The sequence below is a fragment of the Sorex araneus genome, chromosome 1, assembly GCF_027595985.1.
Source record: "Sorex araneus isolate mSorAra2 chromosome 1, mSorAra2.pri, whole genome shotgun sequence".
Taxonomy (NCBI): domain Eukaryota; kingdom Metazoa; phylum Chordata; class Mammalia; order Eulipotyphla; family Soricidae; genus Sorex; species Sorex araneus.
This window is the reverse complement of record NC_073302.1, coordinates 243,524,215-243,548,206: the sequence shown is the minus strand read 5'-3', so window position 1 is coordinate 243,548,206 and position 23,992 is coordinate 243,524,215. Positions and strand designations below refer to the sequence as shown.

The window sequence follows — 23,992 nt, the reverse complement described above, 5'->3', positions numbered from 1 at the left end:
TTGAGCTTTGAGGTGCAAAATTGAGTAAGAGTCAGGGCTCATCTCCATTTGATTTTATATCATAAAGTTTAAAGTGATACTTATAAAGCAATGGAATTAAACCTACTCTTTAGTAGTGCCCATCGAAAGTAGCTAAAAGCATCCAATGTCTTGCATTTGGAACTGTTTATCAAAGAATGATCCGCATGGGAGATTTGCCCCGTGGTATACTGTGTGCTCAGAATGTTATTTTCTCTCTTATCTTCTTCTCAGTCCACATTGCTATGTGAAATAAATTGCTTCGTGCCCAAAGTTATTTATTGAATAATGGATTGAGTTAAAAAATAGAAATTTAGAAATACAAAAGAAACAGGGAACTTATGCTATTTAATAGAAATTAGATAGAGGTAGTCTCTGACTTATGAAGTTGCCTATGGAGGTATGTTGATAAGAAGACTAGAACACAGTCCATTTTTTCTCACTGGCTGTCATAAGAATAGGCCAAAACATTCCATATGATGCATAGTAAAGTGATGTAAAGAATCACAACATAGATAATTTCCGGCTGTCTCTGTTGCTGATTCTGGGCTAGAGGGATAATTTAGCATAGGTAGGGCATTTCCTTGCATGCATCCAACTGGGATTCTATCTCCAGCATCCCAAATGGTCCCCTGAGCACCACTAGGAGTGATCCCTGAGTGCAGAGCCATTAGTAAGTCCTGAGCAGAGTTGGGTGTGACCCAGAAATCCATTGCTAAATATGTTACATGGGCTTCTTAATTTAATTAGCTCCATATGTTTATTTTCACTTCTGTTTGCTTAGTCAATGGCATTAATTCCTTAAAAAGTGCCTCTAACTTCAGTGTCATGGAGAGTTCTACCTGTGTTTTCCTCGATGAAACTTATGGAATAAGATTTGATATCAAGTAAGAGTAAACTCTAATTGTTTTGATTTGAGTTTTATGTATGCTGTTAGAAAGAAATCTGAGTTCTTTCCTCTTTCTTTCTTTCTCTTTTTCTTTCTTTCTCTCTTTCTTCCTTCCTTCCTTCCTTCCTTCCTTCCTTCCTTCCTTCCTTCCTTCCTTCCTTCCTTCCTTCCTTCCTTCCTTCCTTCCTTCCTTCCTTTCTTTCTTTCTTTCTTTCTTTCTTTCTTTCTTTCTTTCTTTCTTTCATTCTTTCTGTTTTGCATGCATCTGACCAGTTTTTCCTTGATCCATTTCATAGTCTTTACTTGTTTTATAATTGTTCATATACTTGAGGATCTGTCTCTGGATTTCAGTTTTATCCTATTGATCTGGCAAACATTACCATGCTGTTTCAATTACTGCAACTTTGTAGTACATTTTGAAGTTGGGGAGTCTTTTTTTTCCTAGGATTGTTTTGACTATTAGTGCAGGGCAAGATTATTCTCACCATGTGATAGAGCATTACAAGGCTGTTCATGATAATCCATTCTTTAACAATGTCATTACGGATATCATTATGGGATATGCACTGAATCTGTCTATTGCTTTGGGGTGTATTGCTATTTTGACAATGCTAAGCTTCCTAATCCATGAGCAGGGGATGTGTTTCAATTTTTTGTGTACTCTTTTTTTAATTTTTTAAAAATTTTTATTTTTTTTTATTGAATCACCATGTGTAAAGTTACAAAGCTTTCAGGCTTAAGTCTCAGTTACATAATGCTCAAACACTCCTCCCTTCACCAGTACACATATTCCACCACCAAGACCACAGTAAACCTCCGCCCCTCCCCCCCAGATCCCCTAGTCCCCCACCCCGCCTGTGTAGCTGATAAATTTCACTTTACTTTCTCTTTATTTTGATTACATTCAAAACAAAAAACTATTATTGTTTGGAGTTTTCCCCCCACCCCAGAGTCAACCTGCTGCAAAGGAAGCATTTGATAATTTGTTTTCCATTGCTGAGAATGAGGAGATATGAGGTCGTGTGGCCACAATAGCAGCCGTGAGGTTCTGGATTTCTGTATTTTAGTATTTTAGTACCTAAGTCCAGAGGAATTTCTGCCAGAAGTTGCATCATTGCTAGCTCGTACCTCTCTGCTACTTTATATTCCACGTATGAGTGCAATCTTTCTATGTCTGTCTCTTTCTTTCTGACTCATTTCACTCAACATGATACTTTCCATGTTGATTCACTTATATGCAAATTTCATGACTTCATGTTTTCTAACAGCTGCATAGTATTCCATTGTGTAGATGTACCAAAGTTTCTTTAACCAGTCATCTATTTTTGGACACTCCAGTTTTTTCCAGATGGTGGCTATTGTAAACCGTGCTGCAATGAACATAGAAATGCAAATGTCATTTCTACTCTACCTTTCTGCCTTTCTGGGGTATATTCCAAGGGGTGGTATTGCTGGGTCAAATGAGAGCTCAATTTCTAATTTTTTGAGAATCATCCATATAGTTTTTCAAAAGGGCTGAACAAGTCGGCATTCCCATTAGCAGTGAAGAAGAGTCCCTTTCTCTCCACATCTGTGCCAACACCAGTCGCTTTTGTTTTTTTGGATGTGGGCCAGTCTCTGTTGTGTGAGATGGTATCTCATTGTTGTTTTGATCTGTATCTCCCTGATGATTAGTTATATCGAGCATTTTCTCATGTGCCTCTCAGCCATTCAGATTTCTTCTTTGGGGAAGTTTCTGTTCATTTCATCACTCCATTGTTTGATTGGGTCGGCAGTTTTCTTCTTGTGGAGTTCAACTAGTGCCTTGTATATCCTTGATATCAACCCCTTATCGGATGGATATTAGGTAAATATCCTTTCCCACTCTGTAGGATGTCTTTGTTCTTTGGTCACTGCATCTTTTGAAGTGCTTTTATTAGTGTTTCATATTCTTTTAGTAGTGTTTTGTAGTTTTCTTTGTATAGATCTTTCATCTTTCGGTACTTAATTTTCTGATTTGTGAATGGGACAGTTTTTACATTTTTCTTGCATACTCATAGATTTATTGTATGTTGATTTTGCCATTTTACTATACAATTCTATTGTTTCTAGAAGCTTTTATTGTAGAGTCTATAGGGCTTTCTAAGTACAGTATCATGTCATCCACAAATAGAGCTTGACTTATTTTCCTTTCTCAATTTATACCTTTTTCTCATTCCTTTGTCCACTGATTGTTATGTGCTAATAAGTTACAGAATTGAAGTAAACAGTTTTATTGTCCCCACAATCTAATTTGGGGAACATATATAAAAATACCAGGTAAAGCAAAGTCTGCATAATATCTGCGTAAATTTCATACTGTAGTCTTGGAGGAAGAAGACTTGTGAAGCTGATGAAACCTAATGGAAGATATAATATTGGATGGGGAGAGTCAGAGGGAAAGGACATTTTTGTTATGGATAATATGAAAGGAAGAGGATATCCTAGGCCCAAGGAAGGTGTAAGCACAGATGGCTAAATAAAGAATATTCTGAAGGATGGGGTTCATTCTAGTGTGGTTGACCATATCTGGTGTGTATCTCAGAGGACACGCTGAACACTTGCTATCCAAGATTTACAGAAATGGGTTCTGCATTGAATTGGTAGCTTTGTAATAAGATTTTATGTATCAAAAATCATAGGATCATAACTCTACCTTTTTCGTGTGAGTTTCCCAACTAATTCTTCAATCTTCCTCTTTATATCAGAATTCCTGTGTTTGAAATGTGTATCCCTTCTCTTTTGTGATCTGCGGAAATAGTATCTTTCTTTCACAAACATCTTTTATACTTACTGTTTTCAGTAGCACATAATCTCTGGAAAGTGGGCAAATTTCTCCACAATTTTCTTGTTCAAAGTTAAACTTATTCTTACTATCATAATTTTGTAATATACATAATACAGTGTGGGTGCACATAATTAAAAATTAACTTCTATATCTGTTACATTAAGTTCACAATTAATAGGTCAATATGGTTCTTCACCATAAAATTGTTGCCTGTAGCCCTTTCTACCTTCTCATTTTTTGGAAACCTGGTGATTTTAAAATCTGGTGTTATAATTCAGTTTATTTCTGTTTCATTTCATCATTCATCTGTTTCTTTACTCTATATGAATGAAATACGTTATTCCTCTCTCTCTGTCTTGCTAATTACATTAAGCACAATACATCCTTAGTTTATTAATGTTTTACAAATGGCAGAATTTCACCTTTTCCTTGGGAGTGTATGGCCAGGAATTGAACCCATTGGCCTCATACATGAGGTAAGCTTAAGGTCTATACTGAGCTGCATCCCTGGTCATGTATCATTTAAAAATATTATAGCCATTCTGCTCTGTTGTACATATGTACTGCAACTACTATTTTTTAAAAAACCTAATTAAATAACTAAATAACTAACAAAGTTATTGATAGTTGAATTTTAGCATATAATATTTCAACACCAATACCATGACCAGTGACAACTTCCCTCCACCAGTGTCCCCATACTCCAACCCCCAAACCCTCCCCTCTCACCTGTCATCCTGACAGACATTTTCAAAATTCTGTGGTGGCTGCAGCTTAGATTCTTGTTTTCAGTGTTCAAAGCCACTCTTTACCAAATCGTCTATTCCTAGGCACTTGGGTAGTCTCTAAGTCTTGGCTATTGTGAGTCTTACTGCTGTGAACACGGAGGAGGTACATCTGTCTCTTCAAGTGAATGCTTTTGTAGTCTTCTGGTCATTACCCAGGAATTGGATACCTAAATCATGTGGAATTTCTCGTTTTCAATATTTGGAGGCCTATCCGTATTGCTTTCCACAAGCTGTGCCTATTTACATTTCTACCAGCACTATAGGGCTTCTTTCTTCTTTATGAAATCAATGATAAAGTTTGGAAAGATTTTGTTTCCTTGTTTTTTCAGCCTCACATCCAGAACTGATAGTATTACTTTTCTTCCTATCTACAGTACAGCCAAGTACAGTGTGTTGACATTTCTACCTCGGTTCTTGTATGAGCAGATTAGAAGAGCTGCGAATGCCTTCTTCCTATTCATTGCCTTATTACAGGTAATTTTTCCTTAAATTTAAGATTATAATTCTTAATTACCCGCAAAATGAAAATTTTCTAGAAAAGTCACTGGACTGAAAAAAATTTAATAAAGTTTGCCTTCTCTAGTCAGTTATTGTTTGAGCAAACAGACTTATTTGGGTATTAAGGATAACCTTGTTATTAAAAGCGGCCTTGAAAAATGGCTCAAGGGCATTAATTTTGTCTGTTTTTGTTCTAAACACATAAAATGTTGGCTAAAAATTAAAACTACAGAAAGCATTAGTATTTTTAAAATAGAATTATTGTTCTGGTGCACCAGAGATGTTATTGAACTGCAAAGAGTAAGTACAATGTACTATATTTTCTTTTTTGAAAGGAGGAAGTTAATTTGCCAACTTCTCTTGTTTTCTTGCAGCAAATTCCAGATGTATCTCCAACAGGAAGATATACTACCCTGGTGCCATTGATCATTATTTTAACAATTGCTGGCATCAAAGAGATTATAGAAGATTATGTAAGGTTTTGTTTTTATACATTAAAAAATGCATTTGAAGACATCTTAAAATTTAATTTCTTGCTTTGGGTTTCTTGCTTAACACAAAATATTGTTCTGTGGCTTAATTGGTCTCTCAAGATTCATGATGTTATTTTGGGGAAGGGAGCATGTATAAACAGTATCTTAAATTTCTAGCCAGTGACACAGAAATAATTCCAACTGTGTTTTCTACTATTAGGTCTCTGGACTCAACTTTGAGTTCTTTTTTTCTCTCCCAGTCACTGATGTCCCTTACATTCTCTTTTGGTGCTTGCACTTTGAGTAGAAAATGGAATATTATACTGTATCTTGGAATGATGGACATTCACCTTATACCTCTTTAACTCTATCTTCAGTAACATTGGGTACGGCCATATTCACATTTTTTCTTCTACACTTTTACTCTCTAGGCTTCTCTTCATCTCTACTCTCTTTATCAATTTCCTTCTCTCCCTCTTTCATTTTCCCTTCTCTCCTTCCTTATCCCTCAGTTTCTGTATGTTTCATCACACACCAACAAGCTTATTTCACACATAACCTTAACGTAGGTTAATGATTGTGATATGTTACTTTGCCTCCCCCACCAATTTATTGCCAATAAAAACTCAGTTGCTTGTTATTGGATTTATGATATGAAATAATTCTTTTGGTTTGATTGAAAATAGGAAGAGTGAAAAGTTTTATGCCTCAAAGTACTAGTTATTAGAATCAAATACTAAGTTGGGGTAGACTGTATCTATACTTATTGTGTTAGTCTGTTAAATGTAGTAAGTAACACTGACCAGACTATTGAATGGAATTTTGCAATAATCACGTTGTTGACAGTTTTCTCACTTCCATTTCTCCTTTTCCCTCACTTTTATTATAACTATTATAAGTTATTCAGTAGGAACTTTTGAATCTAACAGCTATTTTCCTTCCTGCAACAGAAGCGACATAAGGCAGACAATGGAGTTAATAAAAAGAAAACAATAGGTAAGAAACCAAGATGAATCATTTTTCTACTATAAAACTTATGAATAAGGCCTGTATTAAGGAATTATAATAAGTAGCTAATGGTTTGAGTTAATGGGAGGAAGTAATCTATAAAATAGCTCAAAGAAATAGCAAAAAGACAAATTCAACAAAATATGAACTATGGCTATTATGATTTGAATTTCTGTATTTCAAAATTTTAGAGAAGTTTATAATTTTTGAGGGTTAGACATATTTTATAATCATAAAAATTCAAGCATGCATATTCTTCAGAATAATATTTTCTTATCTCTCTCTACTTTTCCTGGCACTGCTTTCTGGAATTTTCAAAGGAACTGTTATTGGAAATTGATTTTATTTCATTTATTAGTAATATTAACCAATGCATTTTTTTCCTGCTTTTTTCAGTGTTAAGAAATGGTATGTGGCAGACCATTATGTGGAAAGAGGTAAAAACTAATTTAAGGATAAAACAAAATATTGGTTTGTAGACTTGAAACTGATTGCTAATATTGATTGCAGTATAAAATTTGTGTTAAAACTTAGATCATCTCCATTTCCTGTGGGTTTTAACATTGTGACATTTCCCCACAAGGTTTACTTAGGAATGGTGTTTGCTTTTCTGTTCTTCATCTTTAAGAAGGTGCTCACTATGTCTCTTCATAGTGGTGACATTTGTTGCTCTTGCTGGGTATTTCTGAAATCCCCAAACATTTTCTAATTTCTCACTAATTTGCCAGAAACACATTACCTGGTCTTCTGTGGTTCTATTAATTCACATTTAATTTTCTCAGTTAAGCAGTTTTGGAGAGTCTCCCTTCTCTCTTTTTTTTTGGTAGAGAGTTTTGGGTTCATGATGATCTATAGGTGTGAAGTGCTAGAATTGAGTGGAAAACATCTGTTTTGGTTCTTTTTTCTTGTTTGGGGGCCACATCCAGCGATGCTCTAGGCTTACTCCTGGCTCTACACTAAATAATCACTCCTGGCCGGGCTTGGAGGACCATATTGGATGCTGGGGATCGATTATGGTGCATGCAAGGCATGCAAGGCAAGCAAGGCAAGCACCTTATCCTGCTGTACTATCTCTCTGACTCCCTGTTTGGGTTCTGTTTGGGCTGGTTGTGCACGACCCATAGTGTGCTTGTCACTCTCCATTGGCTGGAAGGATTTCCTACCACATTCCTTGAGGAATGTGTTCTGGAGGGCTGACAATGCTGTGGATATTTGTTTTGTCTTATTTTTTGGGGGGGCATATCTGGTGGTGCTCAAGATTTTCTCTTGACTCTGCGCTCAGGGATCACTCCTGGCAGAGGTTGGAGGAACATATTGTGAGCTGGAGATAAAACTAGGTTGCCCTTGTGCAAGGAAAGCACCTTGCTCACTTATTATCACTCTCGCCCTGCCCCGGATTTTACGTTATTAGTATATAAATTATCTAGAAAGTAGTATGTTGGGCCATGTGTGTGCTTTTTTTCTTTTTCTTTTATGTATCGTCACTGTTTTTTCTCACCTGGAATACAGCAATGTAAGTGGGATTGTTAAAATATACATAAAACAATATGGGAATGAATAGTATATAGTTCAAATATGGTGTTACTTACAAGGTGCTGTAGTGTGAGTTCTTTTTTTATTTTATTTTCGAAAGGTTGCTCATATTAATTGATAACATTTAATATTTCTTTTTCTTGAGAATTTTATTTTTTATTTATTTTTTAAAATTTTTTTATTAGTTAATCACTGTGATATACAGTTACAAACTTATGAACTTTTGTGTTTGCATTTCACTCATACAGTGATTAGCAGGGGGTAGCCAGGTTCAGCCCCAGTTGCTCACCCAGTTATTGTGAAATGTTTGAGCCCCTCAGGTGTCCAGGAAAGCCAGTGAGACCCTCATTACTCAGAATGAGGATGAGAATATAGGAGGGGCAGGAGCTGAGAGGGTTGTGCTAACAGAGACCAGAGGTGCAGACAGGGGGAAGTTACTCTTTCTGAGGTTCCCCCAGCACTTTAAAGCCAGCACCAAAGCTCCCTCTGGGTGCTGAATGCAGAGGGTGAATTACAACAGAGTAATTGGCCTTGAAGAGGACCTTTGAACTGGGTCTTGAAATTGAAAGTAACTGAGAGATCCTCTGAGGCTAGAGCAGTTTCCAGGATTCAGTGGGGCTCTACACCACCTTCAGAATTCTTTTTTTTTTACATTTTATTTATTTATTTTTTTATTGAATATATTCCGGAGAAGCAAAAAAAATATAGTCAAAATGACATCTGCGCCTGTATGTTTATCGCAGCACAGTTTACAATAGCCAGAATCTGGGAAAAAAACCGAATGCCCGAGAACAGATGACTGGCTAAAAAACTTTGGTACATCTACACAATGGAATACTATGCAGCTGTTAAAAAGCATGAAGTCACCTTCAGAATTCTTGTATGAGCCTGGGAGCTAGCTTAGTGGGCCTCTGGCCTATGTCTTGCATCTGCTAGGTCTTAAGGTTGAACCCAGCAGCACCCATCACACCAGCCGATGGCCCCCAGCACTATGAGGACTGAGGAAATCTGCATCTCAGTACTGAGCCCTCAGGCCTGCACTGCCAAGTCAATTATTATCAGGATGCTACCCCCTCTTCCCCCCACCCAAAAGACAATTCACGAGGTAGTATTACACAATCAGGACACCCAGGACAACACCACCTATATATTGTAAAACAAAATTCGGAGTAGTTTTTCATGTACATAAAACTTCTTAGAACTATATTAATGAGATTTAGATATTTCTTTGTTCAGAAAATAAAATGGGAGAAAGCTATAATTTTCCTTGTCCTCCTACTTTGGGCTAAAAATCTACTCCTTTTTTTCTTTGAAAACATGACTAATTTTCCTTCCTCCATCCCTTTTTTTTTTAAAAAAAAGCTAATTGCTTCTGATTTCTATATAAATTAAAGAATGCACATAAAATAATTTTTATTTTGTAATTTTTTTTTTAGTTTTTGGGCCACACCTGGCTGTGCTTAGAACTTACTCCTATATCTGTGCTCAGGAATCATTCCTGGAGGACTCAGGACCATATGGGATGCCAGGGGATTGATCCTGGGTCAGCCACGGGCAAGGCAAATATCCTACCTGCTATACTATCTTCCCAACCCCACCTTTGCTTTTTTCTAGCTGTTGTTAAAATAGGTCTGAAGCATTTACTCTTTGATTTTTATGTATTATGAAATATACTTTGTGTGCCTTTTTATTTTGGGATGCTAACATTAATTATGCAAAGGTCCCGGAATTATATTTTTACCATTTCACTTGGAATGCTGAAATTTCATTTTTGCCATTTTGGCTCTATTTTTTCCAAGTCCCTGCAATTTCAGTGAGTGCCACAAGGCTCACTGTAGGATGTCTTACTAAAACCTCTCCTTTGCTAACTGAGAAGTATAAATACAATCACCTGCTAGCACAATTCTTCTGGATTTATTAGTCCAGATTTATTGTAAGATTTATTAGTCCTTCATAAGGTTACAGTATTTGAAATTCTTGGGCATATGTAGCACTGTTATCCCGTTGTTCATTGATTTGCTCGAGCGGGCATCAGTAACATCTCCATTTTCAGACTTCTTGTTACTGTTTTTCGCATATCGAATGCACCACAGGTAGCTTGCCAGGCTCTGCCGTGCGGGCGGAATACTCTCACGGGTAGCTTGCTCGGCTCTCTGAGACGAAGAAATCAAAGCCGGGTCAGCCACATGCAGGCAAACACCCTACCCGCTGTGCTATCGCTCCAGTCTGTGTATATGTATATGTGTGTATATATACTTTTTTGTGGGGGAAAGGTGGGCTACACCAGGAAGCTATTGGGGGCTCTTCCCAGCTCTGTGCTCCGTGATTGCTTCCAACAATACTCAGAGGTCTCTGACCATGTGTAGCTGGGGATTGAGTCTGGGCCCTCAGCATGCTAGTCACTCAGTCCATTGACTGAACTATATCTCTGACCCTGAACTTTTTGATTTCTAGAAGAATAGCAGCATGGGTCAGAATAGGATTCAGAACCCTGCATGCCCATTTTGAATTTTGTTAGTGCACTAGAATTGGCCTTTCTCCTGTGCAATCAGGAAACTCTGCTTTTCTTTCTTTCTTTTCATTTTTTTTTTTTGGCTTTTTGGTCATGCCTGATATTGCTCAGGGGTTACTCCTGGCTCTGCACTCAGGAATTACTCCTGGTGTGGTTTGAGGAACCATATGGGATGCTGGGGATTGAACCTGGGTCAACTGTGTGGAAGACAAATGCCCTGCCCGCTCTACTATTGCTCTGCCCCCAACTCTGCCATTCTTAACTTTCACCCTTAAGGTGCCCACTCAGATCCCCTCATGTTGGTATAGAGGGGCCCATCACCTGTGCATGTGTCCTGCCAAGTGCTTGCATGCACTTCCTGAGTTCACTAACTCCACCAGGTCAGCAGGGATATCTTCCATCTTACCGGTGAGCTCAAAAAGTTAAGAGCTTGCCCGAACTGGTGCGTCTATGGGGCTATAGTTTGAGCAGAGGCTGCTTCACGTGAAGGCTTGACCCCATTCAGCTGGATGCTTATGTGATGTGATTTAAAGGGTCTGCAGACCCCTGGCCACTGTGTTCACATTCGCTGAGTGATGGCCAATGTCCAAAGCTTGGTGTCTTCTGTCTGGTGAAGGTCGTCTTCCAAGGTGCTGTCTGACTTCGCTGTGATTTTTTTGCCCAGAAAGTTCTGAAGTCTCTAAGGATCTTCTCTGTTTTGTGTGGTCTGTTTCTGGGGAAACTTTTATTTTCCTTATTACTTTTCTCCCCTTCAGTTTTTATGAAGGTGCCGTGATTTACACTCCCATTGAAATGATAGTTTCATGTATAAAATGTTTTAATATCACACCCTCCGCAAGAGTATTTGTTCCATTGCCTCCACCATTGTCCCATAGCCCCCTCCTAACCACCCTCTGGGCCTTGTCCTTGGTAAGCTAGATTCTGTAAATCAAGTCTCAGGACCTAGTACCTTTGGCCATTTGTGGCTCCCTTACTAAGTTTCATTATACTCCACCTGTGAGAGAGACCATTTTGCGCCTGTCCTTGTCCTCTGGATGGCTTTACTCAGCACGGTCCGTTCACATAGCAGCAGGTTACACAGTGTCATCCCTTCTGAAAGCTGAATAGTAATCCATTACATACCTACACCACAACTTCTTTCCCCTCTCATCTGTTTCTGGACACTTGGGCTGTGGGTGAACCTTTTAGACGCAACATTCATTAGTGAATTTGACATTTAATCAGCACACCTGCTGGGTGGCTCAGTTTTGAAGCCTGTTTCCAACACTCACTGACTCTGTGGCTTTGGTCACGTTACCGCATGATGTGATCAAGAGCCTTAGCTTCCCCATTTGTAAAACTGAAGAAAATTTGCATGTGTTAGCTCTCCATCTTCATGAAAACCCCATGAAATCTGTTCTGTTGACCTCACTTTATAGTTGACAAAGGCGAGGCACCCAGCAGTCTGTATAACTCGCTGTTGATTCTGTGTCTAGTAAGGAGTCCTGAAGGCGTTCAAATATAGGTATTCAGATGGGCTCGACACTTCCCCACTCTGAGCTAATGCACAGAGATGGAGAAATGGCTCATTGTTTGCAAACAGATAAACGAGGAAACAGATGGAACAGAGGAAACAGATGAACAAGGAAATAAGGAAACGAGGGTTTGAGAGGAGTTCTGACCCATCTCTCTCTCTCTGATTTTCTCTGATTTTCTTCTTTTACCTTTTGCTTTTCATTCAGCATCAGTGTATACAGGTAGTATCACCATTTGACTGTACCAAAACATTTTCCTTTAGTTCTTGGTAAGGAAAGCAGTATGGTTTTCTCTGTCCTAACCCTGTGGCTTAGTTGTACAGTAATCTTCCTTCAAGTATTTAACCCCCTTTATTGCTGTTTGTGTTTTCTTTTCTTTCATGCTTCTCTGTCCTTGTCCTGGTTTTCTAGGTGGCCGTGGGAGACATTGTGAAGGTCGTCAATGGGCAGTATCTCCCAGCAGACATGATCCTACTGTCCTCCAGGTCAGGTGTGCGCGTGGGCACATGATTTTGAAGTACATTCTAAGAAAAAAGAAAAAAAAAACATTAAGCATTGGCGGTGGACATCTCAAGCTATCTCTCAACTCCCCTCTGAGTCACCATCTTTCTGTCCAGCCTGTTTGTCAATTATTTGTCATCTGCCATCCCCCATTTTTTCCTTAACCCTTAGCTTTCTTTCATTTCCACGTTTTCTGATCTTGACATGGATTGATTCTTGTTGTCGTTCCTGGGATATTCCTCATTTCTAAGGAGCCATTCAGAAACCAAAGGTACAGTGATTCAGGGACTCACATCACAGCCTGCAGTGGACTGAGACTTCGGACCCTGCCTCTGAGGGGTTCAGCTCTCAGGCTTCCCTGCAGGGCCCAGCCACCTTCTATTACTAGGAAGGGATCTGTGGCATTTTCCCTCTGTGGCCATGACCTGAAGAAGGTGTTCTCTAATCCATTGTCCTTGGTTGCCCCATTTGCCCAAGTATCATTGTCACGTGTGGCAGGCAGCTTTGCACTTGAAAGGTAGCATCACCTTGTGGCATAATTAACGGGCAGTCTAGATAACCTCCCTGGGCTCAGGTCATGTCAGCCTATGTCAAAGAGGAAAGGCCAACATTAGGGTTCAGATGAACTTTGATTCTAAAGGTTCTAATCTTTAATCTAAAGATTAAATTGAATGATGTTAAGACAAAAATGTCTGTATTTATGTACTGTGGGGAGTCACAGATGTCTGCACCACTCCATTGCAGTCTTTCTTTATTGGAATTTAATCACTCCCTTGATTTGAAGATGTAACATGAATTTTTCTGTTTGAGATGAGAGGTCCAAAAATAAAAGCCCAGGCTTGTAGAGTGGTAAGGGCACCAGCTACATGGGGCTGAATTTATGTTTTCCTCCTTTGTTCGGCAGCAGAGAACAAAGAAAGTCTTAGAAATGTTAAAATAGGCTTCACCTGATAGTTTGGGGTGTGTTTTTTGGGTGTGACAGGCCCCCCCTTGACAATTCACTTTTAACATGAGACCATTGGAATAAGTTGCAGTGTGCATTTTCATTTGTGTTTGAGTTTGTCCTTTGTGCCAAGCAGCCTGCAGAATATATTAATGTCCCCCAAGCTCTCCTTGGTATCCTTACTGAACATATGAGAAAACTGAGATACAGGGATATTGAACATGTTTCAAGGGCTGCATAGCCGGACACTGTAGAACCTGAGATAGTAGCTTAACTGGTGGGCTGTGGGTCTGTTATCCACTAACCGCGCTACTTCAGCTGGAAGATCAGAATCAGACAACAGTGTCTGCTTTGCTTATTTTTATTTTTGGGGATTTCTGTCCTTAAAATTTAGAATTTTAGTTTTGAAAGTTGCCCATTTACTTAGTGAAAGGTACAAGAAGAAAACTCTTGACTGAATAACTCCCCTTTTGGACTGTGATTTTGTTCAAATGTAGTTTGTCCTGAGTCTGCCTGGGTGAGCTCAGGAGCAGGCCATATAGCAGACTTCAGGGCACCCAACACAGTGGCTGAGCCTTGACTGAAACATCCTTTAATGCGGCCAACACAGCCCTCACACTCCTGGTCATCCTGTTCCCTTCTTTCCCTGACACCAGGCCTCTGATGTGGAGCCTACAAGGCACATCCTGGGCAAGCACCTTGGTTCAGTGTTGAGCCATGGAGGAGCATGTGTCTTTCTAATTGATCCCTACTATTACCATTAAAGTGGCTGTTCATAGCACTGTTTTGAAAGGTCTAAGAGCAGATATACTTTCCAAGAGAGAGACTTTCTGAGCTTTGAATTTGTGGAGGAGACATTACTAAAATCCAGCTTTCCTTTTTTTTTCTCTCTCTGTAGTGAACCTCAAGCAATGTGTTATGTTGAAACAGCTAATTTGGATGGGGAGACAAACCTTAAAATACGCCAGGTAAAGCCACCTTCTATGACTTCTGTTATTCTATGACAAACTGCAAATCTGGTCCCCACTAGTTCTGCTGTAGGGGATTATTTGTATATGTACTACATTAAGTTCACAACTAAAAGCCAAATTCTAGCTTATATTTTTCTACTCTCTGAGTATTAGTGTGGGTGCAGAGAGAGGTCTTTGGCTGGGATGGACTTCATTTTTAGTGGAGAGATTGGTAGGTCAGCTCTGGATACTTTTGTGTATATTGGGATTTTAAATGTATTTCTAATTCCAGAGATTAATATAGCAGGTACAAAATTCCATTCCTTAAATAAGGTTATTTTAACATGAATTAACTTTAGGATGAAAAAATAGTTTTTGTATTTTTGGGTTTTGGGCCACATTCTACAATGTTTAGGGCTTCTCCTGTCTCTTTGCTCATAGATCACTCTTGAGTGCTTGAGGAACCATATAGGATTCTGGGGATTCATACTGGTGGCTGCATACAAGGCTAATGCCCTACCCACTGTACTATTACTATAAGGAAAAATAGTCTTTAATGCAATGAAAAATTAAGTAATAAGTAATAAGTATTTCTACACAATTATTTTGCCATAAAGTTAAATTTTATTATGTCCACCTCTCTCCTTTTTCCATTAGACTTTTGAGTTAGACTTTTTTTTTCTGTTTAATGAACAATTACTGTTTGTTAGATACCACATCATGCCAAAGAGATACTTTAGTCTATATTTGTGATGAGTGTTGATCATGGTTGTAGGATATGCTTTCTGTAAGGTATTTGAGTACCAGTTACTACCTGTCTATGATGTTTATAGCACGGTGGTGGAATCTTTCTAAAAGTGTCATTGAATTTTTTGGACACTTTTACATTGGGTTGCTGGTTGCTGTGGTTAAATTTGCCTGTAAAGACTGTTGTGAGAAGTTGATTTGTTCCTTAGCCCTTATCCCCCAAGATTGTTCTACTTCAGTTCACTATTTTCTTTCAATTTATAATGGGGGTGATGAATACCATTTTAAAACATTCTGGGTTCTCTTCCACTTCCTCTTTGGTCTATCATTTTAGGGTTTGAGCCTCACCGCTGACATGCAGACAAGGGAAGTATTGATGAAGTTATCTGGAATGATAGAATGTGAAGGGCCCAACCGCCACCTGTACGACTTCACTGGAAACTTAAACTTAGATGGGCAAAGGTACCACTTACCCTTTTCTTGTGTTTTATTTTCAGAAAACATGACCAAGAGTTACTGGAGATTTAGAAAGCATCCTTGAGTTTTCTAGACTCATCCCTGTGAATTACTTTATGAGGGAACAGACTATTGAACAGTGGGGGATGAGAGAATGAGCTTTTCTTGAAATATTATTTCAGTCCATTTAAATTGTCCCAAATGTACAAGGAAAACTTATTTTTGTCAAGAACTGGGGTCTGAGATGAAGCTTTCATTACTGGTCTGTTTTTTGTTTTACTGCACGTATCACCTGCCAATGAGGGGGAGAGAGTCTTGACTCTACGAATTTGTCCACAAAAGCAGAAGAGGTGTCTGAAGTGAATAAATGATGAAATATGTATTAGAGAAATATCTCTGTGTTCTTTTGCTAGTGTTTTCTTAAGCAGTGTTTTTTTTAGTAAAATAGAATAAGTAATTCTTTTCCACTGTCCTGTCTTCTCTCCTTCATTGTCATGTTCCTCTTGCATTTGCTTTATTGAGAGTCACTTTTTTTTAATCATTATGTTGTGGCTCAGTTTCTGTCTCTTCCCCCTATCTTACCTGCTTATATCCAATGCTTCTCTCACTTTATATTTTAAATAGACCCAAAGGGAAGGACCTAATCATGGAATCCACCACACAGAGTAATGGGAACCAGGGTGACTATTTTTGTGGATTACATTAGGTATGAAGGACCACCAGAAGACACACTATTTTGAATTTTTAACTTATTGCTTAGGCTTTAATTAATCATGAAGTCATTCTTATCAAGTTTGATATTATAGTATTATTGATTTTCACCCCCTCTTTAGTCTAGAAAATAAACTGAGTTTCTCAGATAAATGAGATTTTTGGATTTCTTTCTGGGTGTTGAATTTTATAAAAGGTTAAGAGACATGATTTCCTTTTTTAATTTATTTAAATTTTTTTTTCCTATAGTAATGAATGAGTAAGAGAACTTTTGGGTGGATGGTTTGTTTTTGGGTTTTGTTTTGTTTTGGTGAATGAAACCAATAGTAATCCTTTCTCAGAGTAACCAATTTCTCAGTGAAATTGTTAAATTTAACAAAATAAAATATATGGGTGTCTGTTTAAGGGGAAAACTCATGTTCATTTGTCAGACTATCATTAAATATAAATGTTGTTTTTATTTTTAGCCCGGCTTCCCTTGGGCCTGACCAGATCTTATTAAGAGGTACACAGCTTAGAAACACTCAGTGGGTCTTTGGCATAGTTGTATATACTGGACACGACACCAAACTCATGCAGGTAAAACATTTCTGTGCTGAAAACAATGCTTATTTTAGTCCATTCCTTGCCATTTCCCTGTTTTCATGGAGTAGACTCTTTAGGAAGATAATTGCTCAACGAACTTACATTTGGAAGGGCAGTGCCTCTGTTTTCATTCTGTGATGTTTTCTTTCTGGGTTTCTGTTATTACGTCAGACATTCATTACCATTTTCCTAAAGTATCAGTGATTTTTATATACACACCAAGAAAGACAATCGCTTCTAATTAATTTTATCTCTTGAAAGCAAAGGGGTTGGGGTGTTATTGCTAACTTCCCTAGTTCATGTTCTCTTCACCCCATTAAGATTTTACAGTCAATTATCTAAATTATTTAACCAAATTTTATACCACATAAAAATCAGTTATTTTTGATTTAAAATGTTTTTTTTTTATACATGAAATAAAAAATATTAAGGTAAAATGATGTTTGTGGGATGGAGAGGTGGTTCAGTAGGTTGAACATAGGCTATGCCTACTGAATTCCAGGATTCTCTCCCTAGTACCACACCGTCTCTACTGGGAGAGACCCTGAGCAGAGAGCTGGAGTAACTCCCAATCACCACTGTGTGTGACCCACAGCAATAACAATAACAACAGCAAAAGCACAGACAAAGAAAGACACATTTTCTTTCATATTTTTGGAGGGAGGAAGACATTGTCAGTCAGGGTCCTTCCAATAATAGTCAGCTGGGCCAGTGGTTCCATGCTGGGACCCAGGGATGTGGTGCTGTTTGTACCCTGCTGTACTGGAACTTCAGAACACAGGGGATGCTCAGGACCCCATCACGACTATACCTTGTGATGTTCAGGAGACTGTCTGGTGCCAGGGATTACACCCAAGTTGGGTGTATGTGCCCTAATCCTTATTTTCATTACCATCTCTCCTTTATGCTTTTGTCTTTGTACATTTATAGACCACATATAATAACAGGGCATTTATATTGTGACATATTTTGCTAGATAGCGTGTGAAATTCTGCATGAATCCCTGTGTCTCTCTGTCATTCCTCACATTTCTTTCATCTCACTTGCCATATTAATTTGCAAATGGTCACTATGAAGGCATGTTTGCTTTTTAGTTTTATACCCTTTTGTGTAACTTTGGATATACATATTTGTCTGCATTTCTTCATTTAAGTATATTTAGTGACCAACATGCAGAAAGCCATGGGGATAAAAGACTGAAAGGCCTAATATGACCCTTTAGGAGCTACAGAGGCCAAGAAGTAATGGGAATCACATAGTTTGTAGCTGGTGTCATTACAGAGTCTTCAAATGGCTCAGCCATGCCAGGTTTGGGGCTGTCAGTTGACTAGATACTACGACTGATGCTAGAAACAAAGCACATTTGAGAGATGGAACTGGAGAGGGGAGGTTCAGGGTGATTAGAAGGGTTGAGCAACTGGAGTTGAAGAAACTGGTTGTCAGGGTGGGATGTTGACCTTTGAGTTTTGAAATGAAAGGCTTGTAGGGTGCCGCACTGTGGTGTGTGCCATGGAAATTGGAAGCCAAAGGCAGAGTTGTAGGAAGCCATTTGATGTTGTGAAGTTAAGAAGCCAGCAGTAACTGGATTAGAAACCAATGGACTGTGTTAGGATTCTGAAGCTAGGAGAACATCCTGGCTGTGGGAGAGGTGGACATCAGAAGCCAGCTGCCCAAGACTTAGGGAGTGACTGAGAGGCTGATATATCTGCTGAGGAGGCAGAAAGTATAAAAGACAAGTGACCTGAGTTCACAAATGGATTTTAAAACATTATTTTAGAGGATTAAAGTGTCAGACATCCCAGTGTCACATAGGCATTCAGTCTGTACTATCTACAGAGTCCTTGGGTAAATGTGTTCAGAATGGGCTCGTGATGTCTTCAAGGAACGTGTGCCCTCAGCTGAGTGAAACCAGGAGCAGGAGAGAGGGCAAGAACTCAGAGAAATTTTGGTCTTGGAACAGTAGGTGCCAGGTGTGGTGTAGTGGTCACAGAGGTTGTGTATGTGTGGGCTGAAACAACAATATGGTTGTGTGTGTGTATAAGTGTGTCAGTGAGTGTGTATATGTGAGTGTGCATAAGTATGTGAGTGTGTATACATGTATCAGTATTGCATATGTCTGAGTGTATGTTTAAGCATGTGCATGTGTGTCAGTGTGTATGTATACATGTGTGCCAGTATATATATGAGTGTGCATGTGTGTATATGTATACATGCAGGCATGTGTGTCAGTATATGTATACATGTATGTATGCGTGTGTGGCAATTGAACAGGCAGTCCTTAGGTGTTCTTCACTTATCCAGAAGCACTGACCATGGAGTTTAAAGTGCATTGTTTTAGAGTAGCTGCATGTAAAGCTTTTATTTGGTGTCTTCTGACTTCTCCAATGAGTAGCCATCACCTCAAACTCTTGGTTGCATGCAATACAAGCACCTTCCCTGATGCACTATTGCTCTGGTCCCTATTTGTGGCTTTTTCAGGTTTTTTCCAGATCATACCTTGATGATACAGCTTTGCAGCCAAGATCAAATGGATATTTAGGTCACACTTGAAAAGGTTGTAGTCATCTCTGCAGAGAGTAGGCGGTGCATTGAGGTCACTCAGGAGTTTCACCTGGTCAGTGTTGGATGAGCACCTGTCTTTGTGCCTAGATGAGCAAATATCTTCGCAAGGCATATTTCCTGTTGACTGTTCAAATGCAGCATAATGGAAAGTCCCGAAGCATCTGCGCTCACTACACTCACTGTGCCTTTAGGGCTGAAACAACAAGCAAAAATAATGAGTGTTCCAAAAACAAACAAATGAAATCAAAAGAAATATAACGTGATACACATAGCTGGAAGCCATCCTGCTTGTGAAATAACACTTTTTGTCTGTGCTTGTGCTACTTGGCCATAGAGAGGAAACATGGCTGCTTTCATTTCTTCTCTTTTTTCATTTATGACTTCTCATCTCCATGCCTCTTTCACTATTCAAGATTTCCTCATTTCATATCTAGAGTAGTTACACACAGAAATATTTCAGCACGGGCTGTTCCTGTTGCTTGATTTAATGGAGCAGATATTATCACATTATGTTCCATGCCCCCAGCATTGTTCTAAGATATGCACATGTGTTATTAACCAATTATTTCTTTCTTGTGGTTCTGTGAGGAAAAAATTACTACCATTCCCATTTTTCCCCATAGCTGGGGAAACTAAGGCAGTGTTCCAAAGTTACATGCTAGTAATAAGATAGAGGTGGTCTTCAAATCCAGGAAGTCTGGCTCCCAAGTCCATATTCTAGTGGGACTATATTGACTGCTTCCTCAGGAGGGAATAATATAACCTCAGGAGGGAATAACATAAGCAATATCCACATAACATTTACAGTTTTCAAAATCTGACATTTTTACTTCTTTCTATCTAGATTTCCACTACTCAGAAGTGTTGGTGTTTCCACAGAATATTCTGGAAAGACTTATAATATTAGTAGGAACTTAAAATCACAAGCTCATCATTGCATGCAGATGTGTTCTGGAGCCTAGAGTTGAGTAGACAGACCTTGACCTTCCAAAGAGTTCATGTATTGAAGCCTGAAGTTTCGGGGTCATTTATTGTTCTTGTGTGGAATAGAAGATAACTTTACATAATCCTGTTACTTGGCTAGAATTAACCAGTGGAAAACATCAGAAGTCAATTAATTAATGGGGGCCATAGAAATTATGCTTACTTTAATATTTTTTTTTACATTTTTTTAAGAGTTTTTATTAATGAATCACTATGAGGTACAATTACAAACTTATGAACTTTCATGTTTGCATTTCATTTATATCCCTCCACCAATGCCCATTCTCCTCAATCAATGTTCCCAGTATCCCTCCCACCACCCCCACCCTTACTTTAATATTTTTTTATGCTGGGGCCTCTGATGAATGTTTATTGAAAATGATAAGGTTGTGATTTTTAGTTTTCAAAGATTGTGGTAATTGTTCTTGGAACCCGTGCTGGCTCTTGCCCCAAGGGCAGAGGTGAAATGTTTCCCCATGAAACTTTAGATGATACTTGATTGGTGATTGACCAGTTTTTAGTCATGACTCAGCATTTAGATTTTATAGGAAATTTGTAAATATTATGTGGAAAAGAAAACTTTAGAAAATCTAAAGTAACAGAGAAATAAGAAAGTATGGTTGGTTCTTGAACAACATGAATTTCAGCTGCATGCATCCACTTATACTCAAGTTTTCATATAAATTGATGACATGAAATTATAGTATTGATAAATATAATATAATGAATGTCTTTTCTGTTATCTATGTTTATTATTTAGCATTATCAGGTAGTATCGGGATTGAACTAGGTCTCATACATGCAAGGCACATGCTTTACTATCGAGTCATGTTCCCAAATCCCTATTGTTTTAAAAATTGTATTCATTTTCATATTTTAAGCAAACTCCATAGCAATAGGCTTTTGGTAATTAACTATTGTGGGAGTCAGAAATTCTATGGATTTTGGGGCTGGGTCTGTTTCCCTAGCCACCATGTTTTTCAGGGGTCAACAGCTTAGCAAGAAAAATGTTTCTGTGCTGCTTATATTGTGAAAGCAACTAGTCTTTCCAAGTCCCCAGTATAATAATTCTCCAGCTCCCTACCTCCACAGTAAATCATGGCCAGACTGTTGTGTTTCTGGACTTGGTGATGGAATTCAAATAGTAATTTCATTGACATAATAGAAGTTTCTCTATGCAATAAGAGGATAAATATCCTCTCATTTCATCTTGGTGTTGTTTCCACTCAATGACTTTGTTTTTTTTTATTTGGGAAAAATATGATTTTCTTTATTCTTTTAATGATCTGGAAAAAATTGAGAATAGTTAAGGAAAGTGCTGACTTACGTTTATCAGAAACACTACATGTTTGAAACACCAGTTTTAAAATTTCATATTAAGTCATCAGTTTAGTTATAGACATTCATTATTCCAACACCCTTCCCACCACCATTATTTCCAGTTTTCCCAATTACCACTTAAGCCTGTCCCCCATAGAAGGCTTAAGTAAATATTTTATTTTATATTGCTTGTTATAAATAATTTGGATAATCAAAAATATTTCATAGAAGAAAGTTAGTGGAGATTGTTGCATCTCACCATTGAACCATTAAGCGCTTGTATAAGATATTATTAAGGTGTTGTTACTGGTTAAGTCTTCTGTGTTTATATTTTGTTAATCGAGATTGGTTGCCTTTTAGATTATCAATCCATCCAATCTGGTGTGTTATTCCTGGTTTATCATGTTGTAGAGTTTGAAATGTCGCTTTAGAAAGTCCAAAATTTTTAATGGGGTGATACAGCCAGAGTTCAATTTTTAACTGGGTGGTGGCTGTACCTGGGTGTGCGTGACTGCTGGTGCTTCTGGAACTACAGGGAGATGGGGTAGAGGTAGCCCATCCCTCACTTTATAAAAGTCTGGAAATTTCAGTCCCAAAACTTGCATACCTGAATTTTTCAACAAATTAATTTCTGAATTGGACTTGTCTGAACAGTGGAGTCTGAGTAGGAGCATGGTGGTGATCGTGAACTGTGAAGGTTTTTGGCTGTCGGGGCTCTGTTTGAATGGGCACTAGGTTCACCTGCTCCCCTCTGGAGCAGACAACTCAGCCTTGCATGGGGTCGAGGAAAAATTCTGCCACTTGTGGATCTCTTTCAGTGATTGAGCCTTCTTGGCACAAAAGGGAGTTCATGGGTGAGACTGCCAAGGAAGAAGCACTATTTTTTTAATGCTGAGTGTCTCATTAGCTTTCAAATCATCTGATGTCTGCAGTTTAATGTTACCTCTGAAGAGACGAGATACAGATTCATGGAAGGACACTTGCAGATTGAAGACTCTGCACTCATCTCTCCTGTATATTCCTGATTTCCTATTTAATCCAAGATTACTTTACCTCCAGAAACAGATCGTCACTAACCACTATGTATACCATATAGCTTCCTATTGTTGCCATAACTTCATGACCTAAAATAACACAGAATTGTTATGTTTTGTTTCTTTAGGTTAGAAATATGATATGAATGGCTGGAGTGATAGTACAACAGGTAGGGCATTATTTTAGAGTCTAGATTCGATCCCTGGTACCTCAGGGATCTGGTACCTGGTACCTGAGCCCTGCCAGGAGTGATCCTTGAGAGCAGAGTCAGTAGTAATCCCTGAACACCGCCAGGTGTCGCCCCCCAAACAAAACCAAAATGAAACAAAAAATGAAATATGATGTGATTATCCTCCATATCAAGATGCTGGTGGGGCAGCATTCTTTTCTAGAATTGTGTAGGAGGTTCAAGAGTCTGTGACTTGCCTTTTACCACCTTCTCAAGACTGCCTGGCTTCCTTTGTTTTTGACCACTGACTCTGTCTTTAATGCCAGCATGTTGCATCCCACTGATGTTCTTTCATCCTCTTTCTTTGTAGGTAGCCGGGTAGCCAGGGAAGTATTGCTCCTTTGTCTGTTTTAAGAATAACATTTCAATTGGGTGAATAATCTGTCTGTCTGAGGCAGGTACCTTAATTTAATGATTTCTCCAAAGTTGATTTAACTATATAAAGTAACAGTCATGGGCCTCAGATTTTAGAACACGAAGCGGGGTGTGTGTGTGTGTGTGTGTGTGTGTGTGTATGTATGTATGTGTGTGTGTGTGTGTGTGTGTGTGTGTGTTGGGGGGCATTAGTATAAACACTTAGGTTACCTTCAGACAATTTTAAAATAAATTGACCAGGTTTGTAACTGTCTGTTGCAAATGATTCTATGGACTTTTTATAGTCCCATATTTTCTACTTGGTAATGGATCTTTCTGAACTCCCTTCCAGCACTGGCCTTTCCTGTAGAAGGGTTGGTTTTCTTTCCAGCAGAGAGACACCTGGTTGTGCCCACAAAGGGCTAGCTCATGTTTCTGCTTTTGTTTTGGATTCCAGATACCATTCAGATACCTCCCCTCTTCCCCCCAGCCACTAGAACTTCCAACTGTTCCTGCCTTTTTGTTGTTCACAATTTTCAAATGAATTCTTTGCCCACCCATTTATTTTGGCACCTC

The 23,992-nt window shown here is 38.6% G+C and overlaps 1 protein-coding gene across 3 annotated transcripts in view; it reads left to right on the top strand.

Moving 5' to 3' along the window:
- ATP8A2 (ATPase phospholipid transporting 8A2) overlaps positions 1-23,992 on the top strand; it is a 651,431-nt gene that overhangs the window by 146,978 nt on the left and 480,461 nt on the right. For all 3 annotated transcript variants that reach the window (XM_055146569.1, XM_004604655.2, XM_055146669.1), the window contains exons 3-10: positions 4,876-4,975; positions 5,374-5,472; positions 6,423-6,468; positions 6,877-6,917; positions 12,451-12,524; positions 14,382-14,451; positions 15,515-15,642; positions 16,815-16,926. In XM_055146569.1, the coding sequence (XP_055002544.1) occupies positions 4,876-4,975; positions 5,374-5,472; positions 6,423-6,468; positions 6,877-6,917; positions 12,451-12,524; positions 14,382-14,451; positions 15,515-15,642; positions 16,815-16,926 (670 nt within the window). The remainder of the gene's footprint in view (positions 1-4,875; positions 4,976-5,373; positions 5,473-6,422; positions 6,469-6,876; positions 6,918-12,450; positions 12,525-14,381; positions 14,452-15,514; positions 15,643-16,814; positions 16,927-23,992) is intronic.